Source organism: Eumetopias jubatus, unplaced genomic scaffold, assembly GCF_037043125.1.
Source record: "Eumetopias jubatus isolate StellerSeaLion01/CBP00866 unplaced genomic scaffold, mEumJub1_p1.0 scaffold_17, whole genome shotgun sequence".
NCBI lineage: Eukaryota > Metazoa > Chordata > Mammalia > Carnivora > Otariidae > Eumetopias > Eumetopias jubatus.
In genome coordinates, this window is record NW_028274823.1 from 59,461,527 (window position 1) to 59,484,954 (window position 23,428).

Genomic DNA, 23,428 nt, shown 5'->3' on the forward strand with positions numbered 1-23,428 from the left:
CGTCTCCCCATCTAATTTCCCCCCTTCATTCTTCCCCTCCTGCTATCTTCTTCTTTTTTTTTCTTAACATATATTGCATTATCTGTTTCAGAGGTACAGATCTGTGATTCAACAGTCTTGCACAATTCACAGCACTCACCATAGCACATACCCTTCCCAATGTCTATCACCCAGCCACCCCATCCCTCCCACCCCACCCCCACTCCAGCAACCCTCAGTTGGTTTCCTGAGATTAAGAATTCCTCATAACAGTGAGGTCATATGATACATGACTTTCTCTGATTGACTTATTTCACTCAGCATAACAGTCCAGTTCCATCCACGTCGTTGCAAATGGCAAGCCTGGTGATGGGTATTAAAGAGGGCACGTCTGCATGGAGCACTGGGTGTTATGCACAAACAATGAATCATGGAACACTACATCACAAACTAATGATGTAATGTATGGTGATTAACATAACAATAAAAAATTTAAAGAAAAAAAGGATAGCAGGAGGGGAAGGATGAAGGGGGGTAAATCGGAGTGGGAGACGAACCATGAGAGACGATGGACTCTGAGAAACAAACTGAGGGTTCTAGAGGGGAGAGGGGTGGGGGGATGGGTTGGCCTGGTGGTGGGTATTAAGGAGGGCACGTTCTGCATGGAGCACTGGGTGTTATGCGCAAACAATGAATCATGGAGCACTACATCAAAAACAAATGATGTAATGTATGGTGATTAACATAACATAATGATAAAGACTATTAAAAAATAAATATGTGTATATGTATGTGTGTACATATGTGTGTGTTTCTGTATACATATATATATAATCTCGTCCTTTGACTTGATGGCTATATTAATGATTTAGCTTGTGGGACCTGGGACAAGGGACAAAATGAAGCAAATTTCCCAGATTTCATATTTCTAACAGCTAAATTAGAAATTTCCAACCTCAAACATCTTTATAAGACTTTATGAAATCAGTAGCAACAAAATAATTCAATTTGCTACCCAACAGTTTGACTGTTAAGCTCTAATAGTTGAGATTCTTCCTCTTTATTGCTATTTTAATAGTTTTTTTTTTTTAAAGAAAACACAGACTTAAAAGATTCATAGAAGTATAGATCCCATACTTTACACTTTATTGCTTCGGTAATGTTCATTATTAATTGGACTCATAGAATCCTTATCTTATGATTGCTGTGGGATAAAATTAAAGTATAACTTATCACACAGTTAGGACTTTGTTTAACAATTTTTATTCTTTGCCACCACAGACACACAAAAAACCCCAGAGTGTTTTGAGAACTTTCTCTGATTAGAAAGTGTAGTAACTAGAGTAATCGCACTGTAATTTCAAAGGCATGGACACATCCCCACATACTGGTCAAGGACCACATTACATGTGATTTTTTAGGCTTTTGCCTATTGGAATGCCAGCTGAATTCCTGTAATTAGGGGATGAAAAGTAAACACAAAGAAATTATAGAGAGTTATAAAAAGAGAGCATTTAAAAATGTTTCAGGTATTCATAATATGAGCATTCACTACTGTTTCACATTAGGATACTGAGAAAAAAATTGAAGCCCAACCCAAATGTACATTTGGAGCAGCAAAGGAGGTTAGCATAATTGCAAGAATGACATTGAGAAAGATTCTATAATATTCAGAGTTATTACTCTTTATGTTGTAGATTAAAAGGCATATTATCATTACATATAATATTACCAATAAAATTGTTTTGCTAGCATCTATTAAAAAGAAGGAACAATATTTTCTTCTGTGATTTCTCATTTGTGTGGCAGAAGAGAGTTTTTTCTCCCATTTCACCCACTTTGGGCTAGGCCCATACACACCTAGAATAACAGAAGAAAGACTTTTTATAATGCAATTCAAAAGAAAAAAAACCTGTTATGGGCTGAATTGGGTCGTCCCAAATTCATATGCTGAAGTCCTAATCCCCAGTACCTCAGAAAATGACCATATTTGGAGATAGGGCTTTAAAGAAGTAATTAAAGTAAACTGAGGTTAAATGGGTGAGCACCAACCCAATAGGACCAGTGTCTTTATAAGGAGACTAGGACACAGAGAACACATGGACCAAGCAAGCAATGGCCATATGATCACCCAGGAAGAAGGACGCCATCTGCAAACCAAGGAGAGGCCTCAGAAGAAACCAAATTTGCCAACACCTTGATGTCTGACTTCTAGCCTCCAGAATTTAGAGAAAATAATTTTCTGTTCTTTATGGCACCTAGTCTGTGGTATTTTGTTATGGCAGCCCTACCAAATGAATACAGAAACACATTCTTGATTTTTCAAACTTAAGGTCAAAACAAAACACAATTTCTCCTAGTTAAAATATGTCCTCCCCCTTCCCTCACCAGCCATCCTCATCTTTGTAAATGTCCTCAAATCAGAAAACTACCAGTGATCACCCAGCATTTCTCCCATTCTCTGATCCCCTACAAACCATCCATCACAGCCCTGTTAGTCCTATCCCCAAAGTATATTTTTGAATCTATCTTCTTCACTTTACCCCCATCACAACGACCTTAGTCCCCACCACTATTAATCCACTTGGATTATTGTAAAAACCTCCTAAATAACTTCCTCCATTTCACCCGCCTCTACTTCAGCAGTCCTATCCAGTTCAGCAGCAAAAGTAATCTTTTTAACACTTATAATTGTTGCCCCCTCTCCTGGCTTAAACCCCTTGAGCAGTAATTGCAGTAAAATCCCTTAATATGACCTATTTGATCCAGCCTCTGGCTATCTCTCACCAAACATATCTAGCGCCCCTGAACTCCAACTACACTAATTTTCTTTCAATTCCTGGAAAATGCCAAGTTCTTTCCTGCCTCAAAGGCTTCACTTTGCTCCCTCCACTTAAAATGTTTTCTCATCCCTCTCTTCTATGGCTTGACCCTTCCCTTTGTTTTCAGTTTTAATAGCAACTTCTCCATTGAGGCCTTCAATGTCCATTCTATTTCAATGACTTACTCTTTTCTCCATTTCTACCTCTTGTTTATTTCCTTAGTATTTATTACAGTTTGAACTACTATTATTTGATGCCTACTTGTTTTATATATATATATATACACATACATACACATATAAAGTGCTTTCCCGAATGTTTTATACCTTGTAGTTCAGGATAATATTAATAATAATAAAAGCTAATATAAATAAATAAAAAATTGTAATTTTCTGTAAAATAGACCATTAATAAATGTCTGTAGGTGTCTTTGGGAGAATAAAAGGTCAGAAGTCTGAGATGGTCTGTGGCCTCAGGCTCTGAATCCAGATAAACCAGCACCAGAGGCCATACTCATCAATCTAATGCTGCTTTTATACAACAAATTTACATTATCTTAATAGTCCTCTGAACCTATACTTGTCTTAACTTAAAGATAATCACAGTGGCCTTTCAACAACAACAACAAAAATATATATATATATCTTATTAGAAGTGGGAAGACAGCACAAGAGTTCAGTAAAGATTTGTTGAAGAATCTTATAGAAGACCTGGCTGCCTTATGTACATTTCAGGCTGAAGCCATAAAGCTAGGTCAAAGACCAAGGAGATGAGATAACCATTGGCCCTTTAAGACTGGATGAAAAGAGCAGAACTCTCCAGATGGACTGAAGTAAATGTGGGTGTGTAACTGCTTGATTGAAGACTCTAAACTCAGAGAGTAGGAGTGGGGAAAATGATTGGAGGAGGCTCTTCCAGTTATCCCCTTGAGGTAGAACCTGTGATTTGGTGGCAGGTGGTGACAAATTCTATCAAAATTAACAATAAAAAGATTAACCTTGCCATACATTCCATTTCTCCATTTTTGGAACTTAGGTTGTTTTGAATTTTTGCTAATAGAAATCACATTACAATAAAAATCTTTGTTCATTATTTTATTTGCTGCCTCTTTGTTTTTATCTATTTCTCCTATTAGAATTGGGACCATGGCACATAGTAGGTGTTCAAAATAAAGATTTGTTGACTGCATCTTGTATTTTCTTAGGACAGAGTGCAGGTGTGATATAATACAGGTAAATAATTTAGTACAATGTCTCATAACAAATATTGTTAACTATTGCTGAATGAAATTTACTGGCTCTTGAAACATTACTGTCAAATTTATTTATAAAAAGGTTGTGATAATTTATAATGTTACCAGCACCATTAATAAATTCATTCAATAAAAAATAATTTTTTTTGAGCTCATGCTGTAGACCAGGAACTGTTCAAGATATTTGGGATAGGGCGCCTGGGTGGCTCAGTTGGTTAAGCAGCTGCCTTCGGCTCAGGTCATGATCCTGGAGTCCCGGGATCGAGTCCCACATCAGGCTTCCTGCTCAGCAGGGAGTCTGCTTCTCCCTCTGACCCTCTTCCCTCTCGTGCTCTCTATCTCTCATTCTTTCTCTCAAATAAATAAATAAAATCTTAAAAAAAAAGATATTTGGAATACAGCACTGAGTAAAAGAGACAAAATTCCCACCTTTATGGGGTTTTCATTGTAATGCAGGAGACAAAAGTTATCTATCTATATAATACAGCTGACCCTTAACAATGCAGGGGTTGGGGTGCTGATCACCTGCAGAGTCGAAAATCCGTGTATAACTTCTGACTCCCTAAAAACTTAATTACTAATAGCCTACTGTTGACCAGGAGTCTTACCAATGACATCAACAGTCAATTAACACATATTTTGTATATGTTTTATGTACTGTATTCTTACAATAAAGTAAGCTAGGGAAAAGAAAATACTATGTAAAAAGTCATAAGGAAAATACATTTACAGTACTTTACTGTAAAAAAATCATATAAGTGGACCCATGCAGTTCAAGCCTGTGCTGTTCAAGGTCAGCTGTATATATATATAGATTATATATAATTGATTATCTATTTTAAAACTTATCAAAATGTGGCATGCAATATAATAAATATAATAGTGTTACACAATAAAATATCAGGTAGTGATAATGGATATGAAAGAAAATAAACCATGATAAGATTCTAGAGGGGGGTAGTATTATGGATAGGGTGGTCAAGGAAGACTGGAAAGGCGACCAGTAGAGAAACAAATTAAGGAGGTGAGATGACATCCAGCACAAGCAGTATGGCTGGATGGAAAGTAGCAAGGGATAGAGTGGGACAGAATGAATACCTATTTTAGTGGTCCTTCAACAGTGTGGGCACTATTTTTTTTTTTAATGAAAATAACACAATAGGTAAAAGGTATTTTACATTTCTCCTAAATTAAAATTATATCATTATTGGTGAGATAAAGTGCTTTCCCAAATGTTTTATACCTTGTAGTTCAGGATAATATTAATAATAATAAAAGCTAATATAAAATATTTTCCATGAGAAAACAAGAAACACTGGTTTGACAGTGGTCAATTACATGTCCCCACAGTTGTTCCAACGTGCCTGTTCACCTGCCCCCCACCCAACCCTTCTCTACTGGCTGCTGTTTTAAAGTCTGCCCTAACCCAAATTTGGATTTTTATTACAGATCTAAAGCTCTTTCGATTTTATACTGATTAAATCAGTACTGTAGTATATGAAAAAAAAAGCTAATATTTTCTAAACACTTGCCAGGTACAAGGTACTGTACATGTTACCTTATTAAATCCTCACAACCCAGTGAAATGTGGATTATTAACATTCTCAATCTATAGAATTGTGACTGAGAAGTAATTTTCTGTAAAATAGACCACTAATAAATGTCTGTAGGTGTCTTTGGGAGAATATAAGTTCAGAAGTCTGAGATGGTCTGTAGCCTCAGGCTCTGAATCCAGAGAACCAGCACCAGAGGCCGTACTCATCAATCTAATGTTGCTTTTATACAACAAATTTACATTATCTTAATAGCCCTCTGAACCTATACTTATCTTAAAGATAATCACAGGTTGTTTTCTAAGATCTCGTACCATAGTTTCATAGATTTATAAGGTTAAAGCAAACATCTAGAAATGTCCTTTCCACTTTTTAACAAGCTTTAAGAATATTCCAGACAGAGATGCATCCATGTGGCAGAGACAGCTGTATACTAATTCATGCTTTCTCCTCCATAGTTTAAAGAAGTACCGAGAACTCAGACAGGTAGTATGTTTCCCAGTCCCCTTGCACCTAGATGTGTAGTTTTTGCAAATGTTATTGGTGCCGAAGTGGTATGTGGCACCTCCCCAACAAGGGTTTTAAGAGGCTCCCCTGTGCCTCCATCTCCCAAGGTTCCTGGAAATCAGTTTCATCACTTAGTGCGAACACTCAATTGGGCTGTTAAAATATAAAAGAAAATATACTTTCGTTATGTTAAGGCACTCAAATGTTAGTATTTATTTGTTGCAATATCAAGTACATATCTTAAAGATCCCAGATCCCATAACTTCCCCTTATATGATATATTGAGACATCAAGTCCTTAGGGTTAAAAGACAACAAAAGTCCAGGGCAATGAAGCTATCAAAACAAGAATAAAGTACGTTTTGTTAGAATCCCCACCACTCCCAATATTGAAATTATGCTTTCTTTGCTTAAGTATCTTGTCATTTTTATGCTTGTTTCTGTAACACACTGCTGTGAGTTGAGTTGGATCCCCCAATGAGATACACTTAACTCTAAATTCTAGTACCTGAAAATGTGACCTTATTTGGAAAGAGGGTCTTCGCAGATGTAATTCAGTTAAAAAGAGGTCATAATGGATCAGGGTGGGCCTTAACCCAATGAATGGTGTCCTTATAAGAGGGAAATTTGGACACAGACACACCAGGAATAATACCACATAGAGACAGAAGCAGAGATTACAGTGATGCATCTACAAACCAAGAAGTACCAAGGATTGTCAGCAACCCCCAAAGGTTAAAAATGTATGGAGGAGATTCTCTCCTGAGACCTCAAGAGAGAACCAATCCTGCTGCCACACTGTTTTCCAACTTCGGGCCTCCGTAACTGTGAGACAATAAATTTGTTTTAAGTCATCCAATTAATGATATTTTGTTATGGCAGCCCTAAAAGAATAATACACATACATATTTTAGCACAGGCATTTCCTAATCTGAAATACATTTTTCAACGAGATAAAGAAACTTGGTTTACTGAGGAATTCTTCCTAAATTCAACATTCACTCTGAAGTCACAGGTTCTAGCAAAGTCTAGCAAAATTTCAAGAGTGGCTTGTTTCAAGTTTTCCTCCTTTTAAAGAGACTGTTATGAAGACTGCCCTAGGAAAGCCAGACTTCGTTTTTATGAAGCAGGGACTCCAGTCATATGCATTGCTTAATTTTCCTGAATGAAGGAGGCCTTACACTGTATAAGTTTATCTTTCAGGCAGAGTGCAATATGATGGCAGCCATCACGACACTAACAGCTTGAACTGGTGGTGCTGATATATTTTTATGCCAGTAGGTTCAGTCATTGCTATGAATGTACCTGGCATCCTCAGATTAGCTCCAGTTGAGGCTAAGGGTAAAATAAAAGGCTTCAACCCGCCTTTATATTCGTATTTGTGATGTTTATCTGCCACTTCAAATTCTCCTCAGAAAAAGGCAGAATGAAATAATAGAGACGGGAACCTATGAGCAGAAAGACAACCAGCAAACGAAGGGATTTTCTTCACTACAATGCCAATCAGCGTGCCGAAGCTTTGTTACAAGACACGCCAAAGACCTCCACTCGCTTTCGCAAACTCCAGCTTCGGTAGTTGGCATTTTCCTCTTAAATCAACGCAAAGCACACACTACGCAGGCGCTCGAGTCGAGGTGCCCTGGGAGGATTCTGGCGCAGGCGCGCGCGCCGGGAAGTGAGGCGCGGGGGGGGGGGGGGGGGGGAGGCTCGCGCGCGTGCTCTATGGTTCACTTCCGGCCTGCCCCTCCCCCTCCCCGCGTAGCTACCTTCCCCCTTTCCCTTCTCCTCCCGTCTCTTCCCCAACTCTCCCCACCCCTCGCGCTCTCCGCCCCGCTTGCCTCCTGTCCTTCCCCGCCCGCTCCATCCGGGTCGCTGACGGCTGTCTCTGGACTGGACAGCGGTGGCTGCTGCTTTTCTCTAGGTACCCGGTAAAGTTTCACAGGAGCCGGGGAGGGGAGCAGCGGAGCAGCAGAGCAGCGGCACCGACGCCGGAGGAACCCTGGTGTTCGCAGCCACTGGCAGAAGAAGGAGGGTTCAGGAGCTGGAGACCTGCCTCAGCTGCCGCGCTGCCTTGCTCTCTGGGGAGGCGCCGCCCCCCCGTCGCCCTGGGCTTCCCCTACCTGGAGAGGCTGGGTGAGTCGTTGCCCCGGTGGGTTCGGGGGCGTGTGACGGCGTTAGAGAGGGGGCAGGCCGGGCTGGGCGGATACAGGCCGGCTTGGCGCTGGGTGCTTTCTCAGCGCTTCCTCGGGGTGGGGGGCGGGGGACGGGGGACGAGGACTGTGTTGGTGCTCTCTGGCCGGGGGGGGGGGGGGCTGGAATGTCGCACCTCCTTGGGGAAGGGCCTCCCTTCGACTGAGGGCTGCCGAAGTGCGGAGCCTTGTCGACCGGCCTCTGCGGCTGCTGCGAGCGGGCGGCTGCCGTAGTTGACTGGTCGGCCCGCGGGGTTGGGTGTGTGTAGACAATTTCTCTCCTGGTTCCCCTGGGCTGATCTGAGTGCATGTTCAGGGAATGATGGGAATAAAGTGCTTCTCATTCTCCTACCTGTTGCTGGCGAGAGCACGCCTTTCCCATACCTTCTGACTTTTTAAAGAAAAGGATGGTTAAACCTCATGCGCTGAAATCGGAGGTATTTTTCTGTCTGTTCTTAAAAAAAATACGGTTAGACAATGCAGAACTCTTGGGAACCATCGAGTTCTGATGTCCCCAAAGAATAAAATCAAACTTCTCTGAATGGATAGGTCATGGAATGGACAGCTTTGGCAATTGCTAGCCGGAACGTAGGAAAGTTGGGTTTTGAAACTTCTCAGGTTCTGTGTAAGGAATGTGGGTGACAACAACGGGAATAAGGCTGACTTCCTGTAATTGTTGTTTAGTAACGTGATGTATTTAAAAGTCTGTGTGGGTTTACATGAAGTGGACTTTTTGATACGTGTCTTTACAAGGGAAGAAATAATATTCAGTGTACTGGAAAATTCTACAGATTTCGCCACCAGACTACCGTGTCCCATCCCCCATTCCTGTTCTTGAAAAATCGGCAGTGGTAGGGTTATTTGCATTTTTTCCCATTTCCAAATACTTGTCACAGAGGTATAGATCGATACAGATTGCCCAGGAGAAATATTTTTCAGTCACGGTTACCATTCGTAATAGAAAATGTTGAATTTGGAGGAGCATCTTGATACTTAAACTACATATTTTGTTTTGTGAGTATATAATTATGTACGGTGACTTAGTTTTAAAATTAAATAAGTAGTGAGGTTGGAGTGTTACTATTTTGATTTGTAAAATACATCTTTGGAGGCGATTGTCTTAAGACTGAGGTTTGGCGAGAGAGAACCATACTTTTCTCCAGGGCCTATTGGTGTGGATACTTGGAAAATCATTTAAATTGTGGGAAATTTAAAGTTTCCATTATTGGTTTTATTTCTGTTACAAATAAGAACTTCAGTTGTTTGCTGATACAGAGGTAGGTATTAAAAGGTTTAATTATGATTTGAGGGAGATTGCAAGGTTTTATATTTGTGTAGTTGGCAGAATTTTTCACTGTGTATATACTTGATTTTGGGGGTAGTGGATAGATGTTTTATTTCTTGCTCAGAATAAAATGATTTAAAGTGAAGCAAAAATTAAGTTCATCAAAGTACTTAATGTTTCCATTAGATTGGTCTAACACAAGGTAGCAAAAAGTCGAAACTAGTTAATATGTTTTAAATTTTGCAAAGAATTTGAGTGAAATTTTCTGTAAATGTGTATTTTTAAAAATTCAACTGATTGGTTTTTTAAACTGGATGATACTTATGTAGTAAAATAGATCTCATGTTTACTATGTAGTAATTATTGTAGCATAGCACTTGAACAGTTATACATCGTTTCCTTTGAAGTCATCTTAACTTTTTTGTATCTCCTCAGACATAGGTATACCTCCAAATTTCCAGTGTTTCAGAAGGAAGTTTTTTATTGAAACTGGAAGACCAAAAGAATTACAAACATGTTGTGCTGGGGAAATGCATCTTTTGGACAGCTAGGTTTGGGTGGAATTGATGAAGAAATTGTACTAGAGCCCAGAAAAAGTGACTTTTTTATAAATAAAAAGGTCCGAGATGTGGGATGTGGACTCAGACATACAGTATTTGTTCTGGATGATGGAACAGTGTACACATGTGGATGTAATGATCTAGGACAGCTAGGTCATGAAAAATCCAGAAAGAAACCAGGTAAGTTGAAAAATTTTTGTTTGCTCTTTCTAATAATTTTATCATGTAAGTTTGAAATGTCAAATAATTTCCCTAGTCCTAAACCCATATTTTTTTTTATCAAGCTTTAAAAGCAAACTAGGAGTTAAATATATCCTTTACATTTGTATGCTTCGAAGTACTTGATGATTTTGTGGTTTCTATTATTTTAAACTACTGTTGTTATAAACCCTTATTGTATGAAGCTTTGGTTTCAGAATATTATGGTGTTGTAAAACAATAGAGAAAACCAGCATGCCGTGTGGATACCTTTTCTTTCGGACAGAGTATATAGGTATAGAGCATATAGAATGTAGGTCCTCTGTAATAAGTACTATTCAGCTACCTTGGCAGGTTTTAAATGCATAATTTATTGTGTTGTTTTCCATACATCAGAAAGAAAAGTAAATAAGATGGAAATTTGCCTAAAATATATCCTAATTTTTCTATTGTTCTCCTTATTGTAGTATATGAAATACAGAATTTTATTTGGTTTAGTTTGAAATATCTTTTATTCCCCTAATTTCATACTTTCAAGTAGCTGCACTAGCTATTAAAAGTTTTGTGACTATATGTCCTGATTTTGTAGTAGCCATATAAGCCAAATGTAAAATAATCTTTAGTGTAATGAGAATTTTGAGGAATTTGTTCTCATGTCATGTTCTCTTCCTGGATATAGACAGATTTTAAAAATAAGATATTACCAGACTTAGAAATATTGTTATGTGAATTTTGCTCTCAATTTTGATTACTAAAAGTTAATTCTTAAGATGGTAAAATCAGATAAGACCGCAGCTGTACTGATTTATAGTTTCTTCTTTTAACTCAAATAATGGCACTTAAGTATTTTCTATGGAATTATTTTTCTTTACCACTTCATTATTTAAGTGGTTTCTATTGTTAATCTACTTTTGAGAGGTTAATGTAGATATAAAATAGTAAGATATTAAATTTTAAGCATGTTATTCATCTTTCATATCATCTCACCACCATGCCAGACCTCACCTTTCTAACTTGTAAATACTGTATAGTTTTCATCCTTTCTTTGTTGGTAGGGTCTTAATCTTTTTCCTTCTGCCTTAATTTGTAATTTAAGTCTTTCGGATGAATGGTAGCAGTCCTTAATACAGTAGGTTTAATTATTGCAGAATTCAAGGTAAAGTGGCAGCTGTCTTGTACTCTACCTTACTAAGAATATTTTATGGAATCCTACCAGAATTTCATAATCTTAGGTATTGAGGTTGTCATGTGTAGACATGAATGGTAATTTATTGATATATATTTGCTATCACTGCTTCAGAGGCAGATGTATCCTTTACCTTTTTTGCTTAGCTTGGAATGCTGCCTCAAGTTGAGATTTTCATGGTTTTGGGGCTGTTGCTTTTTTTTATACTTAACATGCTCCACAGAAATAATTGAACAAATCTCTTTATTGCTTTAGTAATTTCTGAGAGGCTACAGAACAAGTAAAAAGTACAAAGCCAGCACATAGGAATTGCCAGTATAGTTACTGAAATTTACTTAAGTTTTAATTTTTTAAATCTTACTAAGCATCTATCTGTTTTGTGTCCAGGACAAGGGTAGACACTGTGCCACTGTGCATTAGTAGTATGTGTCTTTAACAGCTTTTAACTCTGTAGGTAAGATTCTGAGAAACTTAACTACCCAGGAGAGGTTTTTTTGTGGTCATGTTGACATTGTGATGATTGCATTGTGACATTTATATACCGTATTGATTCATCTTGGAAGCATTATTTGGTACTATAAAGTTGGGAGGGTGGGTTTACCTAATTTACAATACCTCTTCAGGATTGCCTTATTGTTCAGGGTACACTTATGGACTAGAAAAATGAAAAAGTCATGAACTTTGTCTTTGAAAAATTTGGAGTCTGGGTTGGGAGTTAAGGCATACATAAGTGAAATAGCTGGAGAGGATTGAAGGTTGACATGATATGATATGTCCCTTGAAACTGGGAAATTTTAATGATGGGAAATGTCATTGTGGGGTAGATTTCTGGGAGGAAATGAAGTCTTAATTTTAATTCAACCCCTGATCACATAAATAGCCAGAAAATAAATCTGGAGCTGAAAGTTTAGTTTTAAAGGAGAAGAGTCTGATCTTGAGAAAAACTTTTTACTGGAAGTCCAGGTTCAATGACACATTGAAGTATATCTGAGTTACAGAGGTAGGAGAAAGTAAAAGTTCAAAAGGAGGTAGTAGCTCTGATAGGGACTTTTCTTTTAACCTCAGTTTTGACTTCAGGTGTTAGAGTGGAAACTTCTAATGTCTTTAAAATTATTTCCCTTGGGAATAATTCTTCAGTGATTTAAATAATTTAAATGTATTCCTTCCTTAACTTTTTTTTTTTAATTTGTGAGTTTGAGGACTGAATTAGAAGATAAGGAATTCTTATTTAACTGGTTTTAAAGTTTTCTGTTAATTGAGTGAGTCTGATTGAATTTCTAGGACCATATAATAAACATAATTCATTTCATCAGAGCTTTAAACTGACAGCATACAGAAAGGAGGGAGCTAGGAATTGTTTCCTTGCAGATAATGGCTTTATAAGCATACTAAATACTCTATAATAAGGAGTGAAAGAGAAACAGGTCGTTTCATTCATTAAGAATAAGCTGTTCTTGAGAGTTATCATAACCTCCTGAAGGACTCAGGCTTACAGTATAGTAAATAGATTCAGCCTATGGCCTATTGGGAGAGGTTTTCATTCTGAAAATTTTAGGAACCACGTATCCTTTATTATACATCAGAAGTACAGATTGTGTCCATGTTCATCTCCGTTCTCTTGTATATGTATGCCCCTTGCTATCACTACTAGCTCTTTCTGATTATTTCCAGAGGCGTGAACATCTATTTCACTCTTGTGTATGTATTTTTCCTTCATAAGAATTTTTCAAAACTCTTTTTTAGCTAGTGGCTCTTAGTTTCTTAATTCATAGCTAACAGATAAAATATATCTGATCTTTAATGTGCTAGACCAGTCCATCTGAATAAATTGTTTTATTTTTATATTTCCTTCCAAATTCACTTCTGAAGATTTTAAGATAATGTATAGGAAGTGTACTTTTTTTTAACAAGATCATTTATTCACTCTCTGTTCAATCATAGGTATTATTTGGTAACCATGGTCCTAATGTTTAGCACATCTGTTTCCATTTATTTCATGTTAGAAATAGTACTAAATATTTTATGACCATGAATATGTAAAATAATGTGATATAGTCCTCTTAAAAAGGATTGTTTTGATAGTTTTTTTGTGGTTTACAGAGTTCTTTCAGTTAGATTATCTCATTTAATCCTCACAACAGTCTTGTATGGTAGCTAGGGCAGGTGTATTTTACAAATGAGGAAAACTGAAGTAAAATGAGATTAAAAGACTAACAATTAGTAGGCTAGGAAATGTTAAGGGAGCTCTCTAAATCCTGTGGTTTTACCTTTATCCCATGAAGGTTTTCACCTGCCATATTTAAAAAATAAAAAAATGTTTATTCACCTAGGAGGAAACTAGTTTCCATCAGTATTTTAATGTAATTCTGAGGGTTAAAAAAAAAAAAAACTCTTAAAATTTTACTCTTTTATAACTAATGTTATACAGTGAAGATGTATTATCTCCTCCCTTCTGATGTATAAATTCAGAAGGAAGTCATTTTAGGAACTGTATAGAAGGTTGAGAGTCCTATTTTCAAGATGTAATATCATGCCAACATAAACTAAAAATACAAATATATGTAGTTCATTCCTTAACTGAAGACTAACTTGATTAGCAAAGTCAGCAGCCGATAAAGTTGTCAGTAGTATAAAATTTGTTGTAGCTTATGCTCAACTCTTCTACAGAGGTTGTAAAGATCATGAGCATTGATTCTTTTTCCTATATCTCAAAATGGTGATTTCTACTGTTGGGTCAGTCCATTGAAAGCATTTTGGTCACATAGCAGTAATTACTTGCTTGCCTTTTTGCTACATCATTTTCTGACTTGCTCTCTGTTCATAAAACATAAATCTGTAAATGAGTTTCTTAAAATATAGTTGAAATATAAAAAGTAATATAGGAAAATAAATGTATAAATATGTGAAATAAAATTGTTCACTTAAGAGAAGATTAAAATTGCCAGATTATCCCACATGTTTCTTATTGAACCAAAGCATATAATACCAGAGAAGCTTATTATGTTTTATAATTCCTAGTTTTCATGATACCTTCTAAGGATGAGAAAGATGTGGATGATATGAAGACTTGAAAAAAGTAATTACTTGGGTCAGGAATGGAGGCTTGCTTTGGACACTTTACTTTGAGGAAGGTTAGTGTCCAAGAATCACAGTGTCAAGGGTAGGGAAAAAAAAAATCATAATGCAGATGACTACTGTTAGAGAGATGTATAATAATACTTTACTTTGTGTAGGACCCTACATCTGAGGAATTTCAAGAGCATTACACAATAACTCATGGTTCCTTTCAAAATGCTTGTGACACAATTTGCAAGAATTATCCTCATCTTAGGGGATAAATTTACGGAGAAATGGCAGCACAAGTTGGTAAGTAACTTGTCAAAACAGCAGGTGACTGGTGAACACCTATAAATTGAATCTGAAAATTTAAGTCTACCAGTCTCCTACCTTATTCACTAAATTGTTCTTATGTTTAGAATTATTTACAGTAATATCTTTTATTTGAGGCAGATCAAATACTAATTTGTTTCTTTGCCATTTTATGTGATGGCCTATTGAAATAAATCATTATTTTACCAAGATGCTTGCTTGTGTTAGCACTTTGGTACTTCATTATAACCTTGTGTGGTATGAGGCATATTTAAACAAAAAATTATGGTAATACCTAGTCTTTTCTCTTTCTTCTGTTATATATCATATTCTATTTCCCTTTGTTGTCTAATGCTTTGCTGTGCTACTATCCGAGATCCATAGTAACTGCCAGGTGTGATTGATTTGGTGTCAACATTGGAACTTGGATTAGTTATATTGTATTAAGCCTGCCATGTAGCTCTTTATAGGATGCATTGGTTTGATTCATGCTTTATAAAATCTTTAATCCATAAAGAAGGCAATAATGGATGCCTAATCTGAGCAGTCTAACAAATAGAGGCTTCTTTAGAGGACTTAGAACCAGTTAGTTTTTTGTTCGTCTTTGGTATATTGGTGTTTTTTATCTGATTGGTAGTGAACCACTTACTTTCCTTGAAAAAATAGGAGTATGGTAGATTTCAGTTTCCCAGTTTGGGGAGTTAGAAGGAATCCTTGTTGTAGGTGAAAGCTTAGGTGGTCTAGTTTCCATCATCTCCTTAGTAAGTGTTCTTAGGGTTCTGTGTTCCCAATATGTCATACAAATGTGTAGTACTATTAAAGCTCATTTCTTACAGACCCCATGTACTTTTAAAATTGCTTTGAAGAAATAAGTCTCACTTCATAGATATTTAGTTTTCCTAGGCTAGAAAGCATATCAGGTATTTGGGTATATATCAGGTATAGGTATATACATAGTAAAGAAAACCTAATAGAGGACATGTATTCATATATTGTTATAAGGGCTTTTTTGTGCTAGGATTGTGTTAGTGAGTAGAAAAGTGGGAAGCACTAATAAAGAAACCATATTAAAGAGCCCATGATTTATCTCCTTTCAGCTTCTATGGATCTTTTTCATGCTGATGGAATTAAGACAATAATTATTTATTAAGATACATAATTATCTTAATGAGTTGTGGTAGTTACTTTACATGCAAGAAAAACCTGTGCTGTGTATAAATGTGTTTTTGGAGTTATTGTTATTAAGAAGGGAAGTTTCTTGAATATTGGTGGCTCAGTCTTCAAACCATAATATTTTATTTGCATGGAATTATTCTTTTTTCTTCAGTTCCAGGATGGCAGAAGTTTGGTTTAGCTTTTGTTGGCCTTGTAGAAAATGTTCTAGAGTCCTTTAATATGTTTTTGACATTTTAAAATATCCTAATTATTTCCTTATTAATATCTGAGTTTAGTTTCATTTTTTTCCTTTGCTAAGTGTCCTGCTACTCAGAAATAACACATTTTTAGTTTATAGTTTTTTTCTAAAAGTATTTCATGTTTTTGGTAGAGAATTTGAAAAATACAGGCAAGTAAAATTCAACCATAATACCATCACATGTGTAGATAAACACGATTGTCATTTAACACTTTTTCTATACTCATATATGTTTGTGATCACAGACTGAGAATATATTCTTATATCTCAATTTGTTCCAGTAATAATTAAATAATAATTATTTCCCCATGTTTTAAAATATTGTTTAGGGTTGTCATTAATGATAGTTTAACACTTCATCATTTAAACGTACCAAAATTTGTGTTCTCCTATTTTTTGGAATTTATATCCAGATTTTTATTATAAATTATGATACCGTGCGCGTTTATATCAATTTAGCCTTTATTTGCATCTCTGTTAATTTCTTTAGGAAAAAGAATATCTTTAATTTTAGCAAATCTAGAAGAAACGATAACTGAATTTATTTAAACAAAATTAAGCATAGTTGTGCCTCACCCTACAAAGTTGCTAAGCTAAGAAGATATTTGTAAATGAAAGTTTTTTTTTTTTTAAGATTTTATTTATTTATTTGACAGAGAGAAACACAGCGAGAGAGGGAACACAAGCAGGGGGAGTGGGAGAGGGAGAAGCAGGCTTCCCATCGAGCAGGGAGCCCCATGCAGGGCTCGGTCCCAGGACCCTGGGATCATGACCTGAGCCAAAGGCAGATGCTTAAGGACTGAGCCACCCAGGCGGCCCTGTAAATGAAAGTTTTTAAAAATGTATTCATTTGACAGGTTTTTGAGTATAATGGATGAATATCATTTAAAGATCCGGAAAGGAAGATAAAACAAGTGCAGAAATAAATAGAAATGCATATAAATGTGCTAAGTGTTATAAGATGCATAAACAGATTACTGCATACAGAGGAATATTGTAACCGTTTGGAATGGAGTGGATTGTAGGTGAGTTTCTATAGGGAAGGTAGTATGTGAATTGGAAGGATACATAGTATTTCAAGGAGGAAAGAGTAAAGAGCAATGCTGTATAGGTAAAGCAGCTCAAATGGCAATAGGCAGATTGGAAGCCTGTTAAGGGAATAGTAGTCCAGTTAACTCAGATGTCTGAGAATGTGAGCAAGAAGGTTAGAAAGGTAAAATTGAGCTCAGATTATAGAATTAATCAAATTAGGGAGCTTGAATTTGGTGGATATCCACTGATAGTTTCTAATGAGAATTATCAGGTTTTTATAAAGGAGGGGAGAGAATTTAGAGGTAAAGAAATCAATTAGGCTGTAATGATGGCCCTTTAATACAAGGGAGCAATTAGATTAAGGAGAGATTAGGGAGGCAGAAAGAACTGACAGGCTTTGGTAACCAGTTACTTTGGTAACAGTAAGGTAAAGGGGGGAGCCAGGTGTGATCCGAGGTTGAATTAGTATTTAATAGAAATGTGGACTCCAGGAAGAAGAAGAATGTTAATTGTCCTATTTTAGGAGAAGAGAAAAGATATGGTGGGGTGAATTTTGTTTTGAACTTGATAACAATATTTAGTAAACAGTAAGAAATTCAGTACTGTAAGTGGGGAGAAAGATCAGTGCTAAAGGCATGAGATTTTTTATTTCCAGTTCTTTTCCCTCTTCAGTACAAAGTAGGCTAACATTTCAGCTGTAAATTTCTCCCTAATTCCAGCCTATTTACTTGAGTAATTAACAATCTGTTCACTAGGATGGATCTGAGAAATAAAATCCAAGTCATATTTGTTGTTAAAAAAAAAAAAACACCAATCTGTTAACAGTACTTATTTTTGTGTTTTGTGGGGACTGTTTAAAGTACCTTTGTAAAATTGAAACATTTATTTGCCAGGTACCATCTGATACCCCACTCATTTGAATTTTATTAAGAGGTTCATTTGTTTATTTTTGCTTAACTGACACAAACTTGTTACTTAATTATGTCTGACTTTATGACTTTCTTCCAGGTTTTACTGGAAACAAAGTTTTTGAAGTCACAAGATGGAATCACTAGAAGTTACTTTTGATTCCACTGAGAGCTGAAATAATTGTTACTATATATTGTGTATGTGTTGGCATGTAGGCAAGAGCCCCTAGGAAATGTGTCCTCAGATATGCTGTTGTTTCTATGAAAGGGAAATGGGAATGGGGAAGGAACAGCATAAGGCTATAAGAGGAGCAGAATTAGGAGCATCTAAAAACAATTGCAGGAAAGTTTAGCTGCTTTACCTTGTTTTGAAGAAGCTTGTGTTTTTGTTTTTGTTTTTGTTTTTTTTGAGTGTGGCATGATGAAAGTAAAGTAGAGCTTAGATTGCTTTCCACAGTTGGTCCCAAGTATTTATTAATTAGTGCATGTATACTTTATGATTTTGGATCCAGGTATTGCTTACCTATAGATTTCGTAACTAGGCATTCTAACAGAAATGGATGTAATGGACCTAAACTTATCTTCTGGAGAGTAGTTACATAAAAGCCTGACAGATTGGTGTTACATCTGTCTGAACATAGCTCTACTTCTACACTAGTTTGGGGAGTTGAGTAAGCCTCTGCAACTGGAAATACGGAGGAAAGGGAACACATTAGAAGTTGGTATTACAATGTAAAGGGAGAAGAAAGATACAAACCTCATAACTGGAGAGAAGTTTAACAAGAAATAATATTTGGAATATATTATTTAGATAGTGGGACACTGATATTTAAAAATAATAATGGTAACCACCATTATGTGCCAGGCACTGAGCTAAATCCTTTATACATTATCCTGGAATCATAAAACCACCCTGCAAAGTACATATTGGCTCAATCTTGCTGGTGAGGAAAGTAAAACTTCAAGAGGCTAAAAACTTGCCCCAAATCAAAATTAAAATGTAATGGAAACAAGAACCAATTAGATGTTAACAATGAAAGGAAAGACACCATTTATAATAGCAAGAGAAAGATAAAATGACCCAGGAATAACCTAAGAAATGTGCAAAACCTATTTGAAGAAGACTTGAAAGCACTTCTGAGGAACACAAAAATTTTAGACAAATGGAAACCATGTTTGTTAAGTAGGAATACTAATCTAAGTAAATCTGTCCATTTTCTCTAAATAATTTGTCAGCTTAAGGTGATCCTAATAAAAATACCAAGTGGTTTTTTTTTTTGAAGAAACTAGATAAATGGATTCTCTAGTTTTTATGGAAAAATAAAGAAACCAGGAAAATGCTGAAAAATAAGAGCAGAAATATGTAATATTTTATTTCATTTTTTTAAAGATTTTTTAAAAAAGATTTTATTAGAGAGAAAGCAAGAGAGAGACGAGAGCGGGGTAAGGGGCAGAGGGAGAAGCAGACTCCCTGCTGAGCAGAGAACTTGATAAAGGGCTTGATCATGGGACTCTGGGATCATGACCTGAGCCAAAGGCAGACACTTAACCAACTAAGGCAGCCAGGTGCCACAATATGTAAAATATTTTAAAGTCTTAATAGTTAAAACTGCCTCACAAATAGACATATTAAACAGAATATAAAGCCCAGAACATAGACTTAAATCACCTCAAATCAGTGGGGAAAAATTAAAGCAGGGTTGTTAATAAACGATCTTGGAATAAGTAGGAGCATCATCTAGGGAACAAAAAAAACTGGATTACTACCTCACGCCATGTATATGGATAAATTCCAAGTGAATCAAATATTTAAATGTAAAGACTATAATGATAAATGTGCTCAAAGAAAACATGGACAAATTTGTTCATTAGAGTCAGGAAAGCCTTTTTGACTGAATTGTGAAGAGGCACAGAAAAGTAAACTGAAAAAAGTTTTGTTAGGTAGAAATCAACTATAAACAAGTTAAAAGACAAATGGGAAAATATTTGACTCGGTCAAAATGGTAATTTCCCATATATAAAGCACTCCTAGAAATTGGCAAGATGAAAACAGTCCAGTAGCAACATGGTCACAGGATATGAACAGGCAGTTCACAGAAAGGGAAATATAAATGACTCTTAAATGAATACTCTTTAGCTTTATTCATATTAAGAGAAATGCAGAAGACTACACTGAAGTACCATTTTTTTACATAACAGGTTAGCAAAAATCCTTAACTTTGATAATAGAATAGCTTCTTCAACCGCCAAACCAGAGTTACTTTCTGAGGTTTTAGTTACCCATGGTCATCTGCAGGTCCAGAAGCAGATGGTCCTGATGTTGTCAGGAGGTCAGTAGTCATCTAATGCTATATCACAGTGCCTACATCATTCGCCTCACTTCATCTCATTGGTAGGCATTTAATCATCTTACATCTTCACAGAAGGGTGAGTACATTACAATAAGATGTTTTGAGAGAGGGTGAGACCACATAACTTTTATGACAGTACGTTATAATCTATTTTATTATTGTTAATCTCTTACTGTGCCTAATTTATAAATTAAATGTTATGTATGTATAGAGAAAACAGTATATTCAGTATTCATTACTATCCATGGTTTCAAAATGGAATCCACTGGGCCTTGGGATGTGAATTATGTAATTAGGAGAGGGGACTGCTATATCCTCTATGGTGAGGTGTCACTAAACAAGTGTTCATAGGTGGTTAGTGTAAATTGGTAAACACTAGGAGGGTATTTTGCAAACATGTTAGAATTGCAAATGCACATACCCTTCAAGAAGCACAAGAATATAGCTCTTGCTCAAGCTCCATTTGTACTTGTACAAAATGATTCATTGACATATTACTACAACATTGTTTATAATTGCAAAACATTGGAAACAACCTTGTGATTGTCTGTTGGGAACTGGTAAAATAAATTGTCATCTGTTAAATCAATGTGATGTAATACTATGTAATTGAGAAAAGAATAAAGGAGTTTTTTGTGTACTAATATGTAAAGATCTCTAAGATACATCATTAAAAAGAGCAAGGTATAGAACATTTTATAGAAAACTGTGTTTTAGATAAAATAAGAAAAAATTTATATTTGCATTTGCCTGTAGATACACTTAAAAAACCCTGGAGAGATACATACATCTAATAATAGTGGTTACCTTGGTGTAGAGGTAAGATAAGGGATGAGAACGAGGTTGGTAGAGGATAATGGATAGTGGACCTAGGTTTTCACTGCATACCCTTTTAAAAAAATAATGTAAATATACTATATTATTTTTAAATAGGCTCTGGAATTAGAGTGCTTGGATACGAATTCTGACTCTGTTACTTCTTAGTTGTGTTATCTTGGGCACATCCTTAGCCTTTCTATGCCTAAGTATTTCTGTTAGGATAATCATGCCACATTCTTAGGATGGTTGTAATGGTTAAATGAGATAATACATAAAGTGAAAAGAACAGTGCCTGGCATGTGGTGAGTGTTCTAAATGTTTCTTAAAACTGCCTTTAATATTAGAGTGGGAATTTAATTTTAGGTCTGCCTTACGCTGAAGTGGGCTATATGCTGTTTCCATATTTGCCTTTAGATAGACAATACACATTTTTTTTTTTATTTATGACTGAACTTCAGGCATTGATTCCACAAACATGTCTTCCTACTATGTCCCAGATACTGCATTAAGCATGAAAATACTTCTGTCTTCTGTTACCTTGTTGGAGCTCATATTATGACAAATTTTCAAAAGTATGCCAAAATTTCAAAAAAATGTATGTGATGTTTAGAGGTAATGCTATATTGGAGCAAGATAGAAAATGAATTGGATTCCTTTACCATCAGACTTTAGAGATACAGTGGATACAGAAAAATAAAAGAATTAAAGATCCCTTTTTATTTCCTGTGAGAAGATATAAATGTTAGAAATTAGATTTATCATTTATTTTCAAAAATTTATTTAATGATGAATAATTAGAAGATGTCTTCGTCCACTTAGACTGCTATAACAAAATTAGTATAGTCTGGGTGGCTTAAATAACATATATATTTCTCATGGTTCTTTAGGCTGGGGAGTCCAAGGTCAAGGTGCTAGCAGATTTGGTGTCTGGAAAAGACCTGCTTCTTGGTTCATAGAGGGCCATTGTCTCACTGTGTATCTTCACATGGCATGAGGAATCTCTCTGGGAAAGGGCACTAATCTCATTCATGAGGGCACCACCTCCATGACCTAATCACCTACCAAAATCCCTACCTCCTAATACCATCACATTGGGACTTAGGATTTCAGTATGTCAAGTTTGGGGAGATACAAACATTCAGTGTATAACAGAAGGTATAGTTTGAGGAACATAGACACTTGAATAAATTCAGCTTATTCACACTTTTAAATTCTCCTCCTAGAATGATAGGCTAAAATAATGCATTTGGTTATACCTTTCTACTCTTACTTTGCATTTGTAGTTATTTTAACAACAATGTGCTTAAATTTATGTGCATAGTATATAAAGATGCTGTTAATAAGTAAGGTATCCACTGTTTATATGGTGTTTGACTATAGGAAAGAAAATCAAGAAAGACAACTATACTTATTTCTGAAAATTTAAAACTGATAGAATGTGGAGAAAAAGGAACATTTTAAATGGAAACAGTTGTGAGTTAGCTATCTCCATCTCTCCAAAACAAACTGCAAAAACAGCTCTTCCTTGTGTATTAATGTTTCTTGAACTCACTTAGGTTCAAACCCTAGATTCACCTTAGTGTCTGCTTCTGAGCCCATAATACCAACATCGACTCAGTTGCCAAATCTTTTTTCTTTTTCTTTTTTTTTTTTTAAGATTTTATTCATTTATTTGACAGAGAGGGAACCCAAGCAGGGGGAGTGGGAGAGGGAGAAGCAGGCTTCCCGCCGAGCAGGGAGTCTGATGTGGGGCTCGATGCCAGGACCCTGGGATCATGACCCGAGCTGAAGGCAGATGCTTAATGACGGAGCCACGCAGGCGCCCCTCAGTTGCCAAATCTTACTGATTGTTTTTTTAGTAACTCTCCTGTCTTTTTTTTTTTTCTAATGGCTAAATATTTGACATTGAGCTAGTTATTTTAAACTCTCTGGCCCTTAGGGTCCTCCTATCTCAAGCTGAAATTCTTTGTTTTCATTCTAGTTAGACTGTTACTGTCTACGCAAA

At 36.1% G+C, this 23,428-nt stretch overlaps 1 protein-coding gene across 3 annotated transcripts in view; it reads left to right on the top strand.

The window, feature by feature from the left end:
* Window positions 1–7,873: 7,873 nt before the first annotated feature.
* Window positions 7,874–23,428, top strand: part of HERC4 (HECT and RLD domain containing E3 ubiquitin protein ligase 4) — a 131,328-nt gene continuing 115,773 nt past the window's right edge. For 2 of the 3 annotated variants that reach the window (XM_088019910.1, XM_028109495.2), the window contains exons 1-2: window positions 7,874–8,245; window positions 10,022–10,326. In XM_088019910.1, the coding sequence (XP_087876036.1) occupies window positions 10,101–10,326 (226 nt within the window). In that variant the 5' untranslated portion in view covers window positions 7,874–8,245; window positions 10,022–10,100. Of the gene's footprint in view, window positions 8,246–10,021; window positions 10,327–14,774; window positions 14,897–23,428 lie in introns of those variants that run through there. The other variant, XM_028109497.2, reaches the window with a different exon arrangement.